Below are 20,823 nucleotides of genomic sequence, written 5' to 3' on the forward strand. Positions count from 1 at the left end.
ATTTGTAGAAAAACAAATTCTTACGTTTACCCTGAATGCTTGCTAATACAGTCAGGAGACACTATCAATGTTGACGTATCTGGTCTCGATCCTTTCGGAGGTCATGCGAGTTCTTCGGTCTTTGCTTGTAACCATGCGTCTTTCTCGATTAATGAGATTTGAACATCGGTAAGCTATTTTTGCCTTAATCTTTACGACAAAATGAATGATACTCATATAAATAATTTTAAGTTCATCCTTTTTTCAATTACGTAACTGAAGTGATATTCAATGTGATGTATAGGTCAACGAGATAGAAACAGACAAAAATACGTCTATGACACGAACATACGAGAAAAGACACAAATAATATTCACCATTTACCTTGGAGTTCGATATTTTATCTATTTCACTTTTTACAAGGACAAAAAGTAAGGAAGATTAACTACCTTTCAAAGAGCGGTATGATATAAAATATTGTGGACAAACCTGGGCAGTCCTTGCCATACTTTCATTACTCTGCAAAGGATTTGCTGTATCTCTGTTGTTATATCCTAAGTTGACAAGATGTACAGCTCTTGTGTCAAATTCACTTGCTAGAGTCTGAAAGTGTTAGAAAGCATTTAAAAAAAGTTTCTGACGATAAGATGTAAACCTGCAAGATGATTTCTACAAAACTACAAAATGGTCGAAAGGGGCCAAAAGTCTGTATTATTCATAGAAATTGTCTGATAACGAATTGAAGATGTTCCTTTTACATATAAAAAATAATATTATTATGATTATTTTATTATTTTGAACTGAAGGATAACATAAAAAAAAAAATGAAAAGATATATATTATAAAACATTTCTAAAGTATAATAGTTATTTCATAATCAATCTGGAAAAGTTAATGCTGCTATGATTTATTTTGGCATACTTTAGATGAGAGACACATAACACAATTATATGCACTATATGTGTCTGTTAAGATTCAATGCATCGAATGGAATATCGAATTTATACCTCAATTGGATCTTCAAGGGAAGCTACTCCCGCCATCACCTCCATACATGCTGTTCTCTTAGTTGATACTGCCTAAAATAGTTTAAAGTTGGGATCGTTAACAAAATAATATAATATATACATTTCGCTTATAACATTGGAAAACTTTGACAAAACATATGTATGTCAAATCAATTTCAAACCGTTCTGAATGCATTTACTGTTACACGTTCTTTAGAACCAAAATTTAAATAATATTATATATTTGAAAACCATCAATTCAATAGGAGATAAGGATTGCACATTCATGGCACTAAATCGTTGTTGTTCAATTATTTTTCTCAATTGAATAGATAAAAATCCATTATTTGACTTTTCATTTTTTGATATATAATCAACAGTTAAAGAACGCTCAGTCTTACCTTTAACGAATCATATGCTTCTGATAACTCTTTGGATTCATTTGGAGACAGCTTCTAAAATGATGAATAAAAACATGTTTAAAACACTCTGAATATGTACCTTCATGTTTGTTCGTTCCATATGCACGTAAATGATTGATCGGTTGTTTATTGCTTGATATATTTTCGTGACAATTGATTCAGGATTTTTCATAATCAGAAACTATTAAAAATTAATATAATAGGCGATACAATAGGCAGGTTCTACAAGGTTGGTCGAGAGGAATGAAAGGCAAGAAAATTGGTTTCCAACCGGAACAATGTTTGGTACAATTTTATGTTAGATAGGGATAGAAATTTAACATTGCAATAGTCCACCTACAAACCCTTCAAAGATTTGTTGCAATGATTCTTTAACTGACAGACAGCGAAATACTCTTTCCCTATGCAAGGCTTTTGGCAATATGTTTGTTTACTGATTACTTAAAATGTTTTATAAAAACAATAGACATATATATTTTATACCAAGCTTTTATCACAAAGATAGGAATGTATTGTGGAAGTATAATCTGCTTGCAGACATTTGAAAGAATACAACGTTACATACCGATGTTAAGTTATAAACCGAAAGAACAGGTTAAACACGAAAACAAATACCATAAACAGATAGATGGCCAGGTGCGTTGACAAACAAGTAGCTGTGGTAACGTCACCAGTCACAGGTAATAATTTAGTGGGCATATTTTTGTTGTGACGTGTAATGTTTGAGAGCATCATAACCAAAAATCTGTTAAAAACTGTGTAATATGAATTCTGCCTGAGGAAGGTGCAAATATTGGTTTAAAAATATAGTCGAAATTTATGATTTGAATGATGGGTTTGACAGATCACCACCAGCGGTACTAGCCTAGGAGTAGTCAAATCCAAAATAAAACAAAATGTCTTACATGTTTGGCTACAACTTTAGAAATGGTTTCATTATAGTTGTTGATGTTTTGTTGTTTCAGTTTCTGAAGTCGAGCTGCTGATAATACCCCATCTTTCGACTGTCCAAAAGATGCTGACTGTAGTTCTCCCTACAAAATAGTGAAATGGAATCGTCGTTAGTCTGCTGTCTTAGTGAATAAGCTTGTATATGTACTTTCTTATCTTAACTTATGTGCAATTCAAAAATGGTAGAAATGTGTCAGTTAATAATTTCGTCAAAATTGTTGGTCCTCAGTGCTCTTCGATATCGTACTTTATTTGGCCTTTGTTTCGAGTGCATCTTGTAGACGGTACACGCGTCTGACGTACACAATTTTAATCCTGGTATCAATTTAGTTTATTTTCGGATGCATAAAATTTACAAAGTGTTATTTTAATATTGTATATACAAATGTATACATAGCAACAGTGTAGATAAAATTTTGACTGAATAACCTTATAAGTCCTTCTGAATGTATGTTCTGTTAAGAACGTTTTTGTATTTCTTTTATGACCCTAGAAATTAAAGACACTTTAAATTTGACGTCGTTTGATGTAAAAGAATGAATATATTTTGTACCTGTTCCTGCAACAGCCAGTCCAGACAACTGTGGAGGTCCTCCTGGGACATTTTTCTCTGTAAGACAAATATCAAAGGTGAAATCAAATGATCAAACTTTATTTCAAATTACTGCAATTGTTTTGTAAGTTTATGCAAACGGGACTAAATAGAGGTATAAGTTATCGTCGCTGAATATTGTAAATTTGAAAACAAATTTTATGTTAAAAGGTGTATTCCAGAGTATTATCATACATGTCTTTTTTAAATTACTGATTATAAGTTAATGAAACAGATTATGCACAAAACTCGGTTATAATATTCAATGAAAAGGCATGATAACGACGCTAAAATAATATACGCATATAATTGAAACGTAAATGTAGAAAAAAAGTTCTTTATCAATTTAAAGTAATACAAAAAACAAAAAAAAACGCATTTAGATAAATGATTTTTCTTGTCGAAGAACTGACCAATAAAAAAATGTTGCTAAGCACTTTATATTCATACACTACTAGATATTTAAAATGTAATAAAAAGCGTCAGGCAAACCAACATGCTGAGTACTTAAGTTAAATTCTTAGTTGCTGTGTCATTACTTGCAACAAGACACAGACAATATGGAAAGAGTTGAAAGTAGGGAGGTTTTTCACACATAAAGAATTGGTAACATGTAACATCGCCTTGAATGATAAAGCTTCTCTGACAAAAGAAAATATTCACCATAAGTCATGTTATACAGAATTAAAGATAAAAAAAAAGTTGCACACCAAAAATTTGGCATACTGTAAAACATGGTATGGTACGATGGTATGGTATGTGTTATGGTATGATGGTATGGTACGAATACCATCATACCATGGTATGCATGAATGGTACCATGGTATGGTATGATGGTATGGTACAAATTACTATACCATGGTACAAATTATTATATCATGGAATAAAGCATGGTATGGTTTTTCAAAAGAGGAAATTTTGAAAAGTTAATAAACCTATTCTTAAACAGGATTTTATAAATTATCTGTTTTCTTTTCTTTCTTTTTTGACCTATTTCAAAACAAAACATTTTTTGCAAATTGAAATGGTACTTTATTTTTCACAACTACATTAAGGTGCTCTGGGTCAATGTAACAAAACATGTGTTGCACCTGTACCAAGTCAGGAACCTCTGCTCTAGTCTTTTTTTTTTTTTTTTTTTTTTTGGTTCATTTACATGTTTCGGAGTTTATTTGCACGTTTTTTTTATATAAACTAGTACACATTTTTGTTCAGAAAACGGCCATATAACTTCTACCCCCACCCCCCTTTTTGAAGTTAAATTATTGCTCCCTTTGGAGTCAGCTTCAGCACGCCTCCTGGTGCAAGATTTTTTCGCTGTGTAAAAGACTTTTTTGTTTTGCCTTTGGCTGTGTTCTACTCTTTAGTCGGGTTGTTTCTTTGACACATTCCCCGTTTCCATTCTAAATTTTATGAAGGATTTACTATACTTAAAGGCAGTTACATATATGCTGTTTATGTTTCTCCTTTGAGGAAGCACCGTAAAGAAAGAAATGGACTGCAATTTCAATGTGATTAGTGTGAATCTTAAGATTCTTGTAAACAACAGGTACATGTAAGATCAGTTCTCAGAGACAAATTATGTCCAAAAACACTTTAAGTGTCTAGGAACAGATTACAGGAATCCCATTTTCATAAAAACAGTTGACAACATTACAAATTTTAACAGAACAGATAACAGCCAGTGGGTTGAAAACAGTTAACAGTTTAATTTTGTCTAAAATAATAGTTAAAACACAAAGGCAAAAACAGGTTAACACAAAAAGGTATTGCCCCCCCCCCCCCCCCCCCCCTCCTTCCTTGTAGGTCAGTATGTTGATCATTTTCTTATACTTATAGTTCAAAATCAGTCTAACATATAAAGGATACTACATCATTCATTAATATTATTGAGAAATTAGAACCTTATCAGCCTTTTGGTTTCGTATAATGTAACAAAGATGTTTACTAATCTTCCTCAAACGTCCTGTTAAACGAGCCCAGGACAGTTTTGAAAAATCAAGCTCCGCCGTCATTATAATTGACCTTGAAATCCATTTTAAAGAAACCTATTCTTATCTCTATCTGCACAGAAATAGCTGTCATTCTCAGCATGTATTAAAAAAAATGAAATAAAGTTGTTTAATAAAATCACACATAATAAAAAAAAAAAAGAATCATTCGTTGGTTGATATTGTGTATTAACTTCCATAATGCACATTGTTTTTACATATAAATGAAGAAAACAAAATACACTCTACAACATGTGGTATCTATCAACTAACATAGTATTATATTAGTGACAGTTTAATTTGAAAGTATGGTGTTTTCTAATCCACACAGGAGATGCATTCACCTTTTATTCACATTTTTAGTGGAATTTCTTGGCCATATAGATGTAGACAGAATATGCAACTGTTTTTAAAAAGTGTCATATTTCAAAACAATATAAAAGTTGACCATTGACAGAAGGTTATGCAATAAAACTTTAACTACATTATCTAGATTATAATCTAAAGATATGCAGTACTTCCCAAAATTTTAAAGAATAATTGACAGCCATTTACAATGTGTTAGAACAGGACATTATATCTATCTTATCTTAACTTAATAGTTATCTGAGATGTTTAAATTGAATTCTCTCTTGTTTTCTGTTCACAGCTTTATACATGTAAGTGATAGTCTATCTGGTTTGTCTACATCTATTTTGTAAAATATTATTTTCATAACTAAAACAGATACATAATGTCAACAAATTAAAAAAAAAAATCATATTTCATATTACCTAAATTAATTTTTAAAAATTTCCTACTTCCATGCTTCATACCATCAAGTTATACCATTGTATAATAATTTGTACCATGGTATAGGAATTCGTACCATGGTATACGAATTTGTACCATACCACCATACCATACCATGGTACCAGTCATGCATACCATGGTATGATGGTATTGGTACCATACCATCATACCATAACACATACCATACCATCATACCATACCATGTTTTACAGTATGCCCAAAAATTTGTAGTTAGAGGGCGAATAAAAAATATGACTGTCAGGTTTAAGGTTTATCTTAACTGTGTACTGCTTCCTAAACTAAATCATACTCCATCAAAAACCAAAACCTGACCCTGAATCTGAAACTAGTTTTACCTCACCAAATTTGTTCTATGTCTTGTTGTGGGTAATCCTCCTACATGTAACATAATCTCCAATTTGATGAAAGTTTTTACTAAAGGGTAGAAGCTTTTCTTGAAAGAAGTTGGATAAAGCGTAGATTCTCGTGCAACCAAATCAACCAGGTAATTAGATGAACATTACAGTCTAATGTTCCGTCTTCCTACACCTTTTCCCCAACAGAAGTTATATAAAACATCGATTGATTTCTACGGAAGCCGATAAGGGCCATTCAAAAAAAAATTTTTATGTCGTAATTACGACATAGCATGTCGTTATAACGACATCGCTATGTCGTAATTTCGACATATCATGTCGTAATAACGACATCACTATATCGTTAAAACGACATAGCTATATCGTAATAACGACATCGCTATATATAAAAGAATATGTATTATGATTGCCAAGAGACTAAATGACACAGAAATTAACAACTATAGGTCATCATAATGCCCCCAATAATTAGAAAAGCCCCCGATTAGTCAGCTATAAAAGAGGGAGGAAAGATACCAAAGGGAGAGTCCCCGAAATGCTGTGTGGCAGACAGTGTTATTAATTAATTATTAGCTCCCTTGGTAAAACTCCAAATTTCATATTTAATGTATTTTATTGTTAAATAATTTACATGAAGCTTAATAAGTATATATTTGTTAATTTCATAGCTTTTGCTATTTGAATTCATTGGTTAAAGGTTTTTTATTTATATTGTAAAGTTTAATATTTGCATCGTCGCAAAATATTTGGTTACCTTCTTTGGATACCTTCAGTGAGAAACTTATATATTTTTAAAATCCCATTTAAGTTTTATAAGATACCTGCCGTGGAAGGGCTGTTCAGTCAGACAACTTTGAAATAGACAAATAAGACGTGGAAATATATGAGGACTGACATTGCATGCCAATCATTCCATCTCCCTTTATATAAGCGCAAACTACATGGCTTCTTGTAATAAGGGTGAATTGAAGTATTGATAGCTCTATTTCTACTTTCAAACGTTGGGCACGACATTCCTACAACACGACGTTACACTTTCACATTGCGGTGTCGAAGAGGGTTTGTGACTTCGTCTAATTTTTGCAAGTTTTATTCGTTATTTTTATATTGTTGGTTGATTCTGGTTCTGTTCGTTTTGTGATGTCATTTTATAAAACATTACCTCGAGTTGTGGAAATCGATTTAATAATATTTACCCTTTAAGTTATTTCAACTAAAAATGCAGTACTGTCGCAAGTAATGTAGGAAGGAAAGATGGGACGGAAGTACATGTATACGGTTTTCCATATTTTTGTTTTATCATAGGATGTTTAACTTTCAAGGTGCATATCATCTGTCATTGTAAAATTTCTACATCTTATTTCAATCAATACAAATATATCTGACACTCTGCAAGTAAATCGAACATTTTTACCCTTGGTTAAATTTGTATTTTCCCTGGCAAATAAGTTGTCGAAATACACCCCTTCAATTACTTGAACCTTGGCTTGAGAATTATTTCCAAAGTCATATATAACGTTTAACTTCTGATATACATTCTAAAATATAGTAATCTACTCCTGGATCGTCCGCGAAAACGGCAAATATAATCCCGGGTTTTTATCAATTCGATGAAACGGTTTTCGTTGCTGTTTGGGATTCGTCTTTCAATTACCTCCATTTCATGCACAAGTTTATATTGACGAAAAGTTCCGGCTTCGCTAGTACAGGAATTATTTTCATCACGACTGTTATAACATGAATAGCAGGACAAATCGCGAAGTAAAACATTCCGTGAACTGGTATTAAGTCTTTTAATATTGGTGATTGCACCTTACTGAAGTGACGACTTTAAATGATCTATTTCGGAGTACTTCCGTAACATAAATTTCAATTCGCATTTTACATTTAGAGACTGTCTTGGTGTCTCCAATTTGTCTTTGCAAAAGTTGGACGAAGTTCATGTAATGGGATGTTTTCCCCATTTCCCAATTCTTTTAAATAAATCGTTAAAAGCTATAAACGATTAATAAAAATTGCAAAATTTAACCTGTGTCGAACCTATGTCCCCGGGCGGAGTCTATAGCAACATGCATTATTCTTTTTTTCGGCAGCAATCATCAACCTCTTTTTCCAAATTTCATAACATGATTTGTTTTAATTATCCTGAACATTTAATTGAAACTTTAGCACATGTAACGTCGGAAATTAGCGTCTTTAGGATTTTAGGCGTTTTCAGACGTTTGGACAAATTGGCTACCGTTTTGTAATGTGTGGAAGCATTTTATTCCTTTAAGACCCAAATATGTAGGTAATAAGAAAAGAATCTTGGCATTTTTTACTCTTCGTGTATCTAACTTTTGTTCTTTTCAATTATAAAAAATACGCGTTAACTGATTTGAAAAATGAAATATCAACTTGGACAAAATGGCTACCGTTTGAAAAACGACTGTGTAGAGAAGATTTTATTGAATCAGCAATATTTGAACTCACATGAGGCAAATATTTGAACTCACATGAGGCAAATATTTGTACTTTTGTTAGATATTATTATTGTCCTACTCTTTTAATTCATTTTCTGCTATATCTACTTATAAAATTCACTTTCAGATGTTGAGTTAATGAAAAACGTCGTTGGACATTTCTCTTATTCCAGCTTAATATGCAGCTACCGAGTCAAATGAAATTTGGCAAAATAACGGCTTTAACGGCACAGAGAACCAACACATGTCGTTGTTCCTGCCAAGAATCAAGAAGATCAGAGAATAAGAAATAGGATCACTATACATAAGAGTTAAAACAGTTTTTCTTAAATGTAACGTTGGACATCCGTTTTTTCACATAGCTTTCTTATTTTAATCCTCAAATAAACTAGATATTACTTAGTATATGATCAAGAGCTGTAAAAACATAATTTAAAACATATACTGAATTTGTTACAATATTGTTTCGTGTTTTCTAACATTTTTATTTTTATTTTGTTTTGCGAATGAAATTTCGAAGATTCTGTTTTACATCCTAGGCGTTGTAGGAACATCGTGCCCAACGTGTTTGAAAGTAGAAACATGAGAAATAGAGAAATCAAGACTTCAATTCAAACTTTTAACAAAAAGCCTTGAAGTTTGCACTTATTTGTAGGGAGATGAACAGCTTGACTTGCCTTGGTAGGAATGATTGTTAGACCTAACATAAACGGTCGGGTCGGTATAATTATATGGGATCTATAAAATATATAAGTTTCTCACTGAATCTATTCAAAGAAGGTAACCAAAGATTTTGCGACGATGCAAATATTAAACTTTACAATATAAATAAATATCTTTAACCAATGAATTCAAATAGCAAAGTCTAAGCAATTCACAAATATGTACTTATTAAGCTTCATGTAAATTATTTAACAATGAAATACATTAAATATAAAATTTGAAGTTTTACCAAGGGAGCTAATAATTAATTATAACACTGTCTGCCACACAGCATTTCGGGGGCTCTTCCTCTGGTATCTTTCCTCCCTCTTTTATAGCTGACTATGTGGGGCTTTTCTAATTATTGGGGGCATTATGATGACCTATAGTTGTTAATTTCTGTGTCATTTAGTCTCTTGGCAATCATAATACATATTCTTTTATATATAGCGATAGCTATGTCGTTTTAACGACATAACATGTCGTTATTACGACATGATATGTCGAAATTACGACATAGCGATGTCGTTATAACGACATGTTATGTCGAAATTATGACATAGCGATGTCGTAATAACGACATGTTATGTCGAAATTACGACATAGCGATGTCGTTATAACGACATGTTATGTCGAAATTACGACATAGCGATGTCGTAATAACGACATGTTATGTCGAAATTACGACATACTATGTCGTAATTACGACATAATTTTTTTTTTTTGAATGGCCCTTATCGGCTTCCGTAGATTTCAAATATGTTGTCATATTTCAACTTACCTATACTATTAGTGTGGGCATTCCAATAAAAATGACTATTAAAGTCTGTCTATACGACTCAATTACAAAAAACTCTTTTTAAGTATTGCCGTTTTTATCTCCGTATTTGAAAAGAGCTTAATTTCAATATTATCTATGTATGTTCTCATATATAAAGATATCAAATTAACTTTTGAAATCATCAAATCATTTGTAACGAATATTTGAAGTGATTTTACACAAGAATACAACATAAATAGACTTTTTGCATGTAGTTTAATTTATCATGAACATTTGCTTACATGATTTGAAATACTGAAATGCAATATTTGCACTTTCGATAGTAAGCTATAATTTATATGTTTAAATATTTCAAATATAAATCTTTATTTCTTTGCAGGTGTGTTCACCTATTTATTGAAAGTAAATATAATACAGTCTACCCAGTGATTCAAGAGAATATCTATTACTTTAAAGGCGTATATAATCGATTATTAAATCCTTCAAACAAGCCGACAAAATTTATGCTGGGGATTTGTGTAGGTTTCTCTTTTGTGTTTTTTCAAATGTGGCTACGTATAATATATACAGGTTTGATGTAAATTATTCAACTACAATCTTAAGAAAGTTAAATTGTAGGTTTTGATTCATATATGGACATTTTACTAAAATTTGCTTTACTCAGGTTCGCCATTCAGTTTTTCAAAATAAATGATTTAACAGTGCATTTTGAAAATACTTAAAAAAAACATATTTGAAGGATCGAATCTACTGCATGACAAGGGCGATTAATGTGTTAAATCTATAGACAGTCAATTTGTAAGTACGATAGGAAGCTGCAATCATATGTTGAACTTGTAATTGCTGTTAAAAAGGATCAAACGCTTCAGTCAAATTGATTCAACCGGAGAAAATAATGAGATTGTCTAGTGTATGAAATGATTGTTTGGTTGATTGATTTTTATCGTCCAGCGACAAATATTAACAGGCAGTCAGTGCGATAAAGTGTTGATGTTATATGATGATAAGTCCTGCTTTGTAATAGTAGACTGACATGGTGATTCAGATTTCTTTAACATTCTAGCTAAAAACGAAACTGTTTCACATTGTCTTTCCGGACTTATTATTCTTGTTCCATGCTAACCCGTGTTCGTTCACCTCCTGAATTCAACGTTCATGGGTAAATAGGCAGCAAATTTATAGTTAAGTCTGGTTTGACCTTGTACATCATCAAAACCTGAGAATGTCATGCAACAAAGAGACAAAAAACTCGGTAAAAATGAAATGATTCCGTTTACTTGTGAAAGCTTAGTATTAATATCTGTTAACCAATAGCAAATACTGCTTATAGGATAATACACATAATGCTAATAATTTAATATGAACCAATAATTAGATTTTTTCAAAATAAGCTCTTTTCTTCCGAACATACGATCCCACTTCTATACATGCATTAATGCTCCACACGTACAACTGCACGGTACATTTAATTGTTCTGGTCGTGACAATGTATAAGAAATCAAAATACTAATACACATAAGTAGTTAGAGAGTAACTTAAAAAGAACAAAACAAAAGAGTGAAAAGGATAAACAGGTTCAGAAATGAATAAGAATGCGGAAAGAACTGACAATATTCTATACAAGGATAAAGCTTGCAAAATGTATGCTGACAAAAGCAAGCAAACGTAATTGCAATCAAGAAATTGTCAAACAGAAAACATAAAGCACCACACACATAATTAGAAAATTAAAAAAGATCATAACAAAAAAGCCAAGAGTAAAGCTCAACAATGCAATAAAAAGCTTCAAACCAAAGCTATGGGTAAAGCTCAACAATGCAATACAAATCTTTAATACAAAGCCATTGGTAAAGCTCAATAATGCAATAAAAAAAAGCTTTAAAACTTTATCTATAGTTATATACATGTATCATTAAGGATCGTGCGATATTAAAATAAAAATGTGCCAGGAAAATAGCTACGTATTACTAGACGAAATTAGTGAGGAATTTTATTAACGTGCACTATATCTGCGAATTGCTATGGTTATCTAGTGAATACAACTAACACTATTGATGTTAAACATAGACAAGAAAGCAGGGCCTACAACACCTAGAACCAGTTTGGGTACATACGGTCTGTACAAATCTTGATGTCATCACTATTGGATCTGGATGAACAAGTATTGCTTTTGGACGATTTCGTTTCCAGCACATGCAATAGCAAAGTAAAATCAGCATCATCAACCCTAGCACGAACAAAAGCCAGGAGAGCCAAAAAATTTCTACCATCAAACCATTTGCAGAAAACAAGGGTGGGATTTCCAAACATGTGTATTCCATGATTCTGGAATATTCTAAGATGATTTATGACTGAAACAAACAAACACTTTTATCACATTTGTTGCAAATACATGTATTAATGAGAGTGTAATTAGTAACGACATTTAAGCAGGCAATCACTCTGGGTAGGATGTTATACAATAATAATCATACTGGAAAATCTACGTTTTTATTACCATTGATCAATGCTTGATAAATTAATATAAATCATAATTATATGATTATTCACTTTACTACCAGTATTTGTGTCATGTACATGAAAGAAAACATTGTTGATGTTAATGGACAAAAGTTTAATTAAGAATAACCGACATTGCATCCGGCAAAATTACACATTTACTGGTTGCAGGGCCCTCTTCAATGGCTTATATCGATCACTATCCTTTAGTTGAAACTCTTTAACAGGAGAAAAATTAGAATGGTTCAATAGTAGTCTGCATAGATATCAAATTGATACAGCCCATTACCACCCCCCCCCCCCACCCCCACCCCCCCCGGCCCCTTTCAAAAAAACAAAACAAACCCGAAGTCGATAGACCAAATTCTATACGACTAAGAGGGAAGTGTCCATTGATAAAGATGTCAAGGGATAAAAGTGTTGAATGATTTGTCTATAATATTAAATATTTATCATAAAGGTATACCCATAGCTGTAAATAATCATATCTCGTTTAAAACTGGTTTTAGTTATTTGATACCACACCCTCAGAATAAATTTAATATATGCATAATATTTTAAAAAGAAATTTCGTTCAAATCACGCTGCGTCGACAAAATTAATCAAGTTATGCATAAATTGTACTTTCACGGAACTCCTTTCTAGTCATGATTGTAGTTTCATAAATATTTAAAGTGTATATAATTCTATATAAAACGTATACATTTGATGTTTGAGAGAATATCGGATTGCACGAACGAATATAAATCAGAAATCAAAGAGATTGCAACGTCACTATTTACTGCTACTAGAATGAAATTACTGAATTCCAACGTCCTTTTGGTAATATTTATAATGATGTCGCCCACAAAAGGTACATGTGCTCACAAAAGTGATTTTTGCAAAATTTAAAAGCATTGAAGCCTACGCTGGCCTAACTGAAAATAAATAGTTATCACCACCAGAAAAGTTTCTGATATCTAATAAGCACATGGCATGAACTACGAAATAAAGATGAATTACACAAATCTATGAAATATGATATAGAAAGATAAATGCAATTTCAATAAACTATTAGTACACTATATGAAACAAAAATCAACTTGCACAACCCTTTCCGTGGTCTTTGTTTGATTAAAAAGGGGAAGTGACGTAATCGTCAATGAGACAACAACCCAACAACATCTACTGTGGATTCATTGATTTTCGTTGGTACCAATTTTCGTGGATTGAGGAAAAAAGGCTTTTCGTGGATATTTGGTTTCGTGGTTTTGCCAAAGTCTGCATACAATAACAACAAAATGCACAAAAATTGGTATTCCACGAATAATTGTGAATCCACAGAATAAGATGGAATACTAATTTCAGTATATGTGACATGGGTATGTATGTGTGTGTTTGTTGTATGTGTGCGTTTGTAAGTGCAAACACCCGAGGTATTGATTAGAATAAGTTGTGTAAGGGAATAGTATTGCGTTAGTCATGAAATAACAAACAGAAAGTTATCTAATTTCCGTACAAATATGGCGTAAAAGTTACCATGAATTAAGCGTATATAAATGGAATATTATATTGTACAACTTTGTTAAATTATGTTAATGACATATACTGCTGGCTTACATTTTATATAATTAACTTCATGAATGAGATCTACAAATATGTTTTACTTACTACTAAAATGCGATTGATCCTCTTATAAATAGCTTATAAAAACTGTAGCTTAATCTCCATTATAATAGCGTCTGCAGTGTACTAATCTTTAGTCACAGTAAACTATTACATTTAAACACAGGACATTTTATTGGCGGGTAGGTCCGTTCATTTAAATACCTTAGGTTAACCGGCTGTATGGGTTGTTGGTCATGTATGAAATTGGGTACATTTGTCACAGTCATTACGTAAGGGGGATACATATTCAGATTACAACTTGTATAGAGATTTTACTCGTTGATATTTGATTGAAGGATCATATTTTATTATTATCATTGGTTTTACCTCTTAATGTCTTAATATCACACATTTGGTAATTTACGAGGTAAGAATGGGTCATTCTCTATTGCAGTTGTTGATTGCATATATTAATTTCTTTATTTCTGTTGTTGACTTAACTATATCAATAAATGCCAAATAAAAATATACATAAACGATCAGGTATGTAGTGCATAGTTTATATCTGATAAAGAGTTGTTGAAATAATCGTTTTATGGTTTATGTGCTTGAAGATTCATCGTTCCCAGAGGCAAAATTAGCGCTAATTAGTACTAAAATAGTTCTAGATGTATTTTGATAATGTTGGTCAGATTTTTTCGCCGCTTAAAACACAACTTTGGATTATCCAGGAGTTCCATGAACATAAATTTTGTTGAAAATCGAGTTGTTGGAATATTATTTAGTTATGATTGTGAGAGTGATAGCTACAAACATGTTTTAATTCAGAAAATTAATGGGAACAATAATAAGCATAAATAAAATACCGCATACTTTTTTTGTTGAAAACTATGATTGACTGTGCATGTATTGTTCTGCATTATCTGGTATATTGACTCAATCAGGATTAAGATTATTTCATGTGCAATAGTCAATGCACTTGAAACTCAATTTGATATGCTAACTTACATGTAATTGTATAAAATTAAAATTGGTTTACTTATTTCTTTTGGTTGAATTGTCTTCACTACTAACTAGTCTATTGTAAAAAATTCCCTTTCAATGTAACACAAACATTATTATTTTGACAAGGATGATGAATTATTATAAAGAACAATTCCTCATCGAGGTAAAATTAGACTTGTATGATATATGTAATTTACCTGCTGATTAAACACGTATGCATTGTTTGTAGGTGATAATTATGTATTCATTTTTTGTCGAAGATGTTTTGTACATTAGTTATGATTAAAAAGAGAGTCACATGTTTTAGCAATGTAAATCATACACATTCATTTTAAATACCAGACTGGAGAAAATCTTTTAGTTAAGTTAACCTACCACATAAAATAGGTTCTATATAAACTGTTTGGTAGCACTGTACCGAAACTCTATTCGATTAAAAAGGTATACGTTTTGTACTTTTATCTTTTTTCCATTTGTTAGAGGGTCTTGTTAGTTATTTCATTGATAGTGCAAATATGATGGGTCAATAAGCCCTTTGATTTTTGCAGTTAAACATAAATGTCACATGTTAGGAGGAGGGTAGACCAATCACATCAAAAAGGTTTGAAATATTTACCATGGAAACCAGCATCAATATAAATTACCAGTGATTTAACTACAGACACAAAACAAGTTTACGTTTTTGTTTTTTTGTTTGTTTTTGTTTGGTTTTTTTTGTTTATTTTTTGCAAAAAGACGGTTCACCCTGAAGTGTACATGAACCCGAATGCACCCTTTAGCAAATACAAACCCCTAATTTTACATGTAAACTAACAAAAAGGGCGGGTTTAATCAGTCACGTGACTATATAAAAATTAAAACTTACCCCTCTGTTTATGTTGAAGCCAGTTAAGAAGCAGTTGGCATTGTCTCGGAAATAAAACCAAATGATAACTACAGTCAGCATTTTGAAGTCACTTTCAATTGGTATTTAAACCATTGCATTTATTATGTATGACGAAAAATCATTGAGTCGAAGCCACTTCCTTTTTATAATGTCAGAATTTATTACATAATCAATAGGGGAACAAGCAGACGACAACTTGCAACACTTCAGTCCGTTACTTTTACAAGGTCCTGGTTAAGTTTTCGTCATTTAAAATCTTATAACCGGATTAGAATTTTGCGTATCCAAGCATTCATTCACTGCATGACAAAATATGTTCATGAAGGTACACGAACTGTGAAGACAGCCCACTCGTTCCATCCTTGCAATCGATGTATGTGAATGGTTGAGTTGATTCCAAAGTTAAATTACAAAGTTACCTATGAAGCATATCATTGTGCTATTTTTATTACGAAATATTTACATTTTATTTATTTGCCTTACCTTCTTAACCTTGAACATTACTTTCAATTCATTTAAATATTCAAAGCAGTATTGATTAAATTTACTTTGTATCTTTACTGATAGCAAAAACATTGTTTTAAAGGACAAAATATATATCAATTGTGGAAATTGAATGGAATTATATTAAATTAAAAGTCGGAAAAGCATCAGCCAGAAAATCAGTAAATTCGGATATGTTTCTTGGACAAATTAAATGTTGAATTATTGCATTGATAATAATAATGAATAAAAAGACTTTTAATAAGGTTGGTATATATAACCTTGTTTTGAAACAAGAAATTACTTGTTTATCAGGAGTAGAAATGTTCTAAATCGTTAAGATTCACCATGATACTATTTAGATCTAATCGCAAACGTTTAAATTACAATGTTGTGTTTTTCTAAATATTTGCAACTTATAGTTCCTGACAAAATAAAATTATCATCATTTCCTTTAATTTTGACTTTGCTAGACATTTCTGAGTCTTTACATTTTGCTGATGAAAGAGAACGTTTTATAAATCTTGTAGATTTGATTTCCGATTTTCCGCCAGGGTTTCGGGTATAGAAATTGTATCAAAATTATTAAGAATAATCCAATTTGTAAAGGTTGATTTGGAGTTAAAAAATCGAGTAATTTTGTCGATTTTAAATCGCTCTCATCTTAAACATGTTAGGAATGAGTCTTGAAATCAAAATACGTTTGATTCAAAATATGTTTCACACTATGATGAAGCTGGTACCATAACCGTGCATCAACAAAAACACAAGCATAATTGTAAAGATTTACATACCAAACCAATTTCTTTCAAATATTTTATAGAATGTGACCATTTAAACCAGTAAATGTATAGTTGAGGTAGACTTGGTCATCTTTTAAATTTTAATGACCATAAATGTTTGTCCTGCTGGCTATGTTTTAATGCTGGTTACACTTTTATATCAGATACGCTATTTTGATGGGTATTTTAAATTTTGTTGTGTTTAAATCGCTTTTTGATTATAAGATTATTCTTTGTAATGGGTTCATGGAGTCATGTGAAATTGTCAGTTAATCACAATGATAGTAAAGTGATAGCTTACTTTCCTTGCTGTGTTTACGATGATATGATAAATAAAATAGTCAAGTTTAATTCTGCTTTGATCTTATACAAAGTGATAAAGAATTTTAAAATATCGAATTTTAAACTTTAATTTTTAAACTATCAAACGGTACTGTAATGAATGTGTATTACATGTGTGTCCATATTCATTATGTATTTGGCTACCAAATATTATCTCCCCACTTGATATTTAAAAAAAAAAGTATTATACAGATTTAATTTTAGCAATGGGACCATTGTAGATTGTGTGTAGGATGCTATATACTATGATAAGAAAAAATCTAGAACACATAAAAACACCAGCTAGAACTATTATTCTATAAAAACCCGACGTAATGTAAACTGATAGGGTGATTTGAATAACGATTATTTGCAAATTACCTCTGTAACTACATGCATATAAATACCATTAATGGGTACTATTTTAATGTAACATAATCGATATGGGTGAACAAGAATTAAACAGTATAATAATGTTTTTATACCTCTCAGCCTGATTATTTTGACAAATCAGTATTTGTATAGTCTTATTTTTATATGTTAAAAAATAACAACTAGTGAGTTAACATTTTAGGGGTTATCTCTATACTTAATAATTTTTACATAAAGGGCCGTCATAACAGATATAGCTAGACATAATCTATATAATCAAATGTGCCTTGCTTGGAGCAAAAGTACAAGTGAATATAATACCATTTATTACATTGGTTGCAATAAATTACATTGATTTCCCAGTTAAATAAAAACCGATAATTTCACATGTGAAATAAACGTGGTTATTTCACTCTTTGACGTCATACAACAGTAGGCGTTGTCAATACGTCGATAACGTCGGATCAAAACAAATTTTAAATGCGTAGGAAAAACATATAGTCCCAGACATTTGCTACATTAATTTCATAAAAAAAAGCCATTTGACAATGTAATAAAAAGTATAACTAATCGCCGTATTTGAATATCAAAAATAAGACAACTTGTGACCGAACGTCGCTATGATTAAACTCGTGCTGCGCACTCGTTTAATCCATGCGTCGTTCGGTCACGCGTTGTCTTATTTTTTGATATTCAAATACGGCGATTAGTTATACTATAAATAACATCACTAAGGCAATGAACTAGTACAACATAACTTTTAAATGCTTTTCGCCTTGCACCAAGGCTTAGACTTGCAAGATTGGACTTACCATAAACCAAAACTGATAAACTGATCGTCCTCTCGTATGATAGGAACACATATTATATGTATAACATGATATAGACACGCTGTTTCCGTGTCAAATAGTCAATACATCAAATTTTAGATTTTTAAATTTTACCTGTTTAAAAATGACAAGCCACCTTGTTATATCTTTCCAGTTCAAAAGAGTGACTTAAAGCTTCCCATGAGCACTGAAGCCTTTCCAGCAATGTCACGTGTTTTGCAAATATAATTTCTGTATTTAAATGTAAATCACTGTTTTTACGTAAAACCATTTAAAATGAAAAATGTACTTTATTTTTAAATGAATAATTTTTCATTCAAATATACAACTTTTCTTGATCTTTTATGGACGAAATTAATACTTCCAGCAAACGTGACTGACAGTTTAAAGATGTAACCACTTATTTTGTGGAATAAAATGTCAACTTTGTTATATAACTCTCAAAGTGACAATGAGATGAACTTTAACCTAACTGGTGAATGGTCATAATAACGGTGTCATTTAGGTCCTCCATCATGTTACATTTTTCTCTAGTTTTACATACTGTATACATAATATTCTTAAATTAACGCCCGTCACATGATTGTCTTAGTGATTATAGTTTCAGAAAATGAAAAGGCAAAACGGATTTCAAGAATGTATCATCTCCATTTTGTTTTACAGAAAAAGAAGATGATTCTCTTAAATGCCTGTGGTACGTAGCTGATAATGTGTTTGCTAAACACACAGTTGTTCATACCATGTCCTTTAGTCCTTTAACGGGTAATCATTACACATATCATCATTCTTAAATATCAATATCGTATAATATACGATATTGATTTGTTAAAACCTTTTTTTTCAAAAAAAACTTGCTACAACCAAATTGACACAGAAAAGGCTTCATCTTACGAGTAACCACCTCGGTATAGTATCAACGGACCGCAATCTCGATAAACCAACTGATTAAAAGATATTTATTATTGGTTTTTTTTAAATTCATTTTGTATTTGCTTTCTACCAGAATTACTGCACACCTCTCTTCCACCAGAGCTTTTAAAAAAAGTTTTAAAGTGAAAAATTCATCTGACTTTGTCGTCCTTTCCACAAGGCCTTGAGTTAGGTGAAAAATACAATTAACTTAGTTATGTGGTTTTGGACCTTGTGTTCTTTTATAATTTTGTGCATTGGTACGTTTGTCTATATGTACATGGCAATGGATATGCAGGGAAACAAAAATACATAAAAAGAATAACTTTACATGCGTGGTTGTTTACGGGTCTATGTTACTTTTACCAAACATTAATTAATTGCATTTCGTCGATTTTATCATCGTAACATTTTAGTGTATGGCTTTTTAAATACACATACTATATAAATATTCTAATCTTAAACGATTTTTTATACACACCATCTACATCCCATACAGAATCGCCCTGGATTGAATATTTAGTGACTTTTTTTTTATAATAATCCACTGAAATATGAAATAAGGTATCAAGCTTCATAACTATTAGATATGCTTGGGCTCAATGCTTTATGTTTTTTCACTTACATCAAGGAAAAGGGTAGGTTTAAGATTTATATTTTCTGGTCTCATTTAGATAACATTTAGATAGCATATATCAAACGAAAACCGGTTTTGTTGAAAAGGTAAAAATCTGTGAATCTAATAAAATATAAAGTAATAAAGTAATGAATTTAACGCCTATGAGACATCAACAAACATAACATGCAATCAAACTTTAAATCTGAAGAACTATAAACACACTCCCTCATCTACAAGTAAACCGAAAACACCTCGACAATTGAAAATAAATGGACACAACTAATAAAACAAATTCTGACACCCTTTTATAGTGGTCAGTTGTGTTAGATTAAATGAAAAGTAGATATCCATAAAACGCTACTGTGCTCTAGTAAATAAGATGTGAAAAACTAGTATATATTGTATTAGTATCCTAGCGTACAGTATTAAGAAAACATCAAGTCAAGTTCAAGAGAAGTGTAAGCCTAAAGCTGA

General features: G+C 31.3%; 1 protein-coding gene across 1 annotated transcript in view; it reads right to left on the reverse strand.

Moving 5' to 3' along the window:
- The window catches only part of LOC139505104 (plectin-like), a gene marked incomplete at its 3' end in the record, with an annotated part of 31,018 nt that extends 12,149 nt beyond the window's left edge, over positions 1 to 18,869 (reverse strand). The window contains exons 1-6 of the mRNA XM_071294916.1: positions 18,804 to 18,869; positions 2,913 to 2,969; positions 2,314 to 2,442; positions 1,388 to 1,441; positions 987 to 1,058; positions 469 to 582 (exon numbers count right to left, since the gene is read on the reverse strand). Coding sequence (XP_071151017.1) covers positions 469 to 582; positions 987 to 1,058; positions 1,388 to 1,441; positions 2,314 to 2,442; positions 2,913 to 2,969; positions 18,804 to 18,854 — 477 coding nt within the window. The remainder of the gene's footprint in view (positions 1 to 468; positions 583 to 986; positions 1,059 to 1,387; positions 1,442 to 2,313; positions 2,443 to 2,912; positions 2,970 to 18,803) is intronic.
- Between the last annotated feature and the right edge of the window lie 1,954 nt (positions 18,870 to 20,823).

Source organism: Mytilus edulis, unplaced genomic scaffold, assembly GCF_963676685.1.
Source record: "Mytilus edulis unplaced genomic scaffold, xbMytEdul2.2 SCAFFOLD_602, whole genome shotgun sequence".
NCBI classification, from domain to species: domain Eukaryota; kingdom Metazoa; phylum Mollusca; class Bivalvia; order Mytilida; family Mytilidae; genus Mytilus; species Mytilus edulis.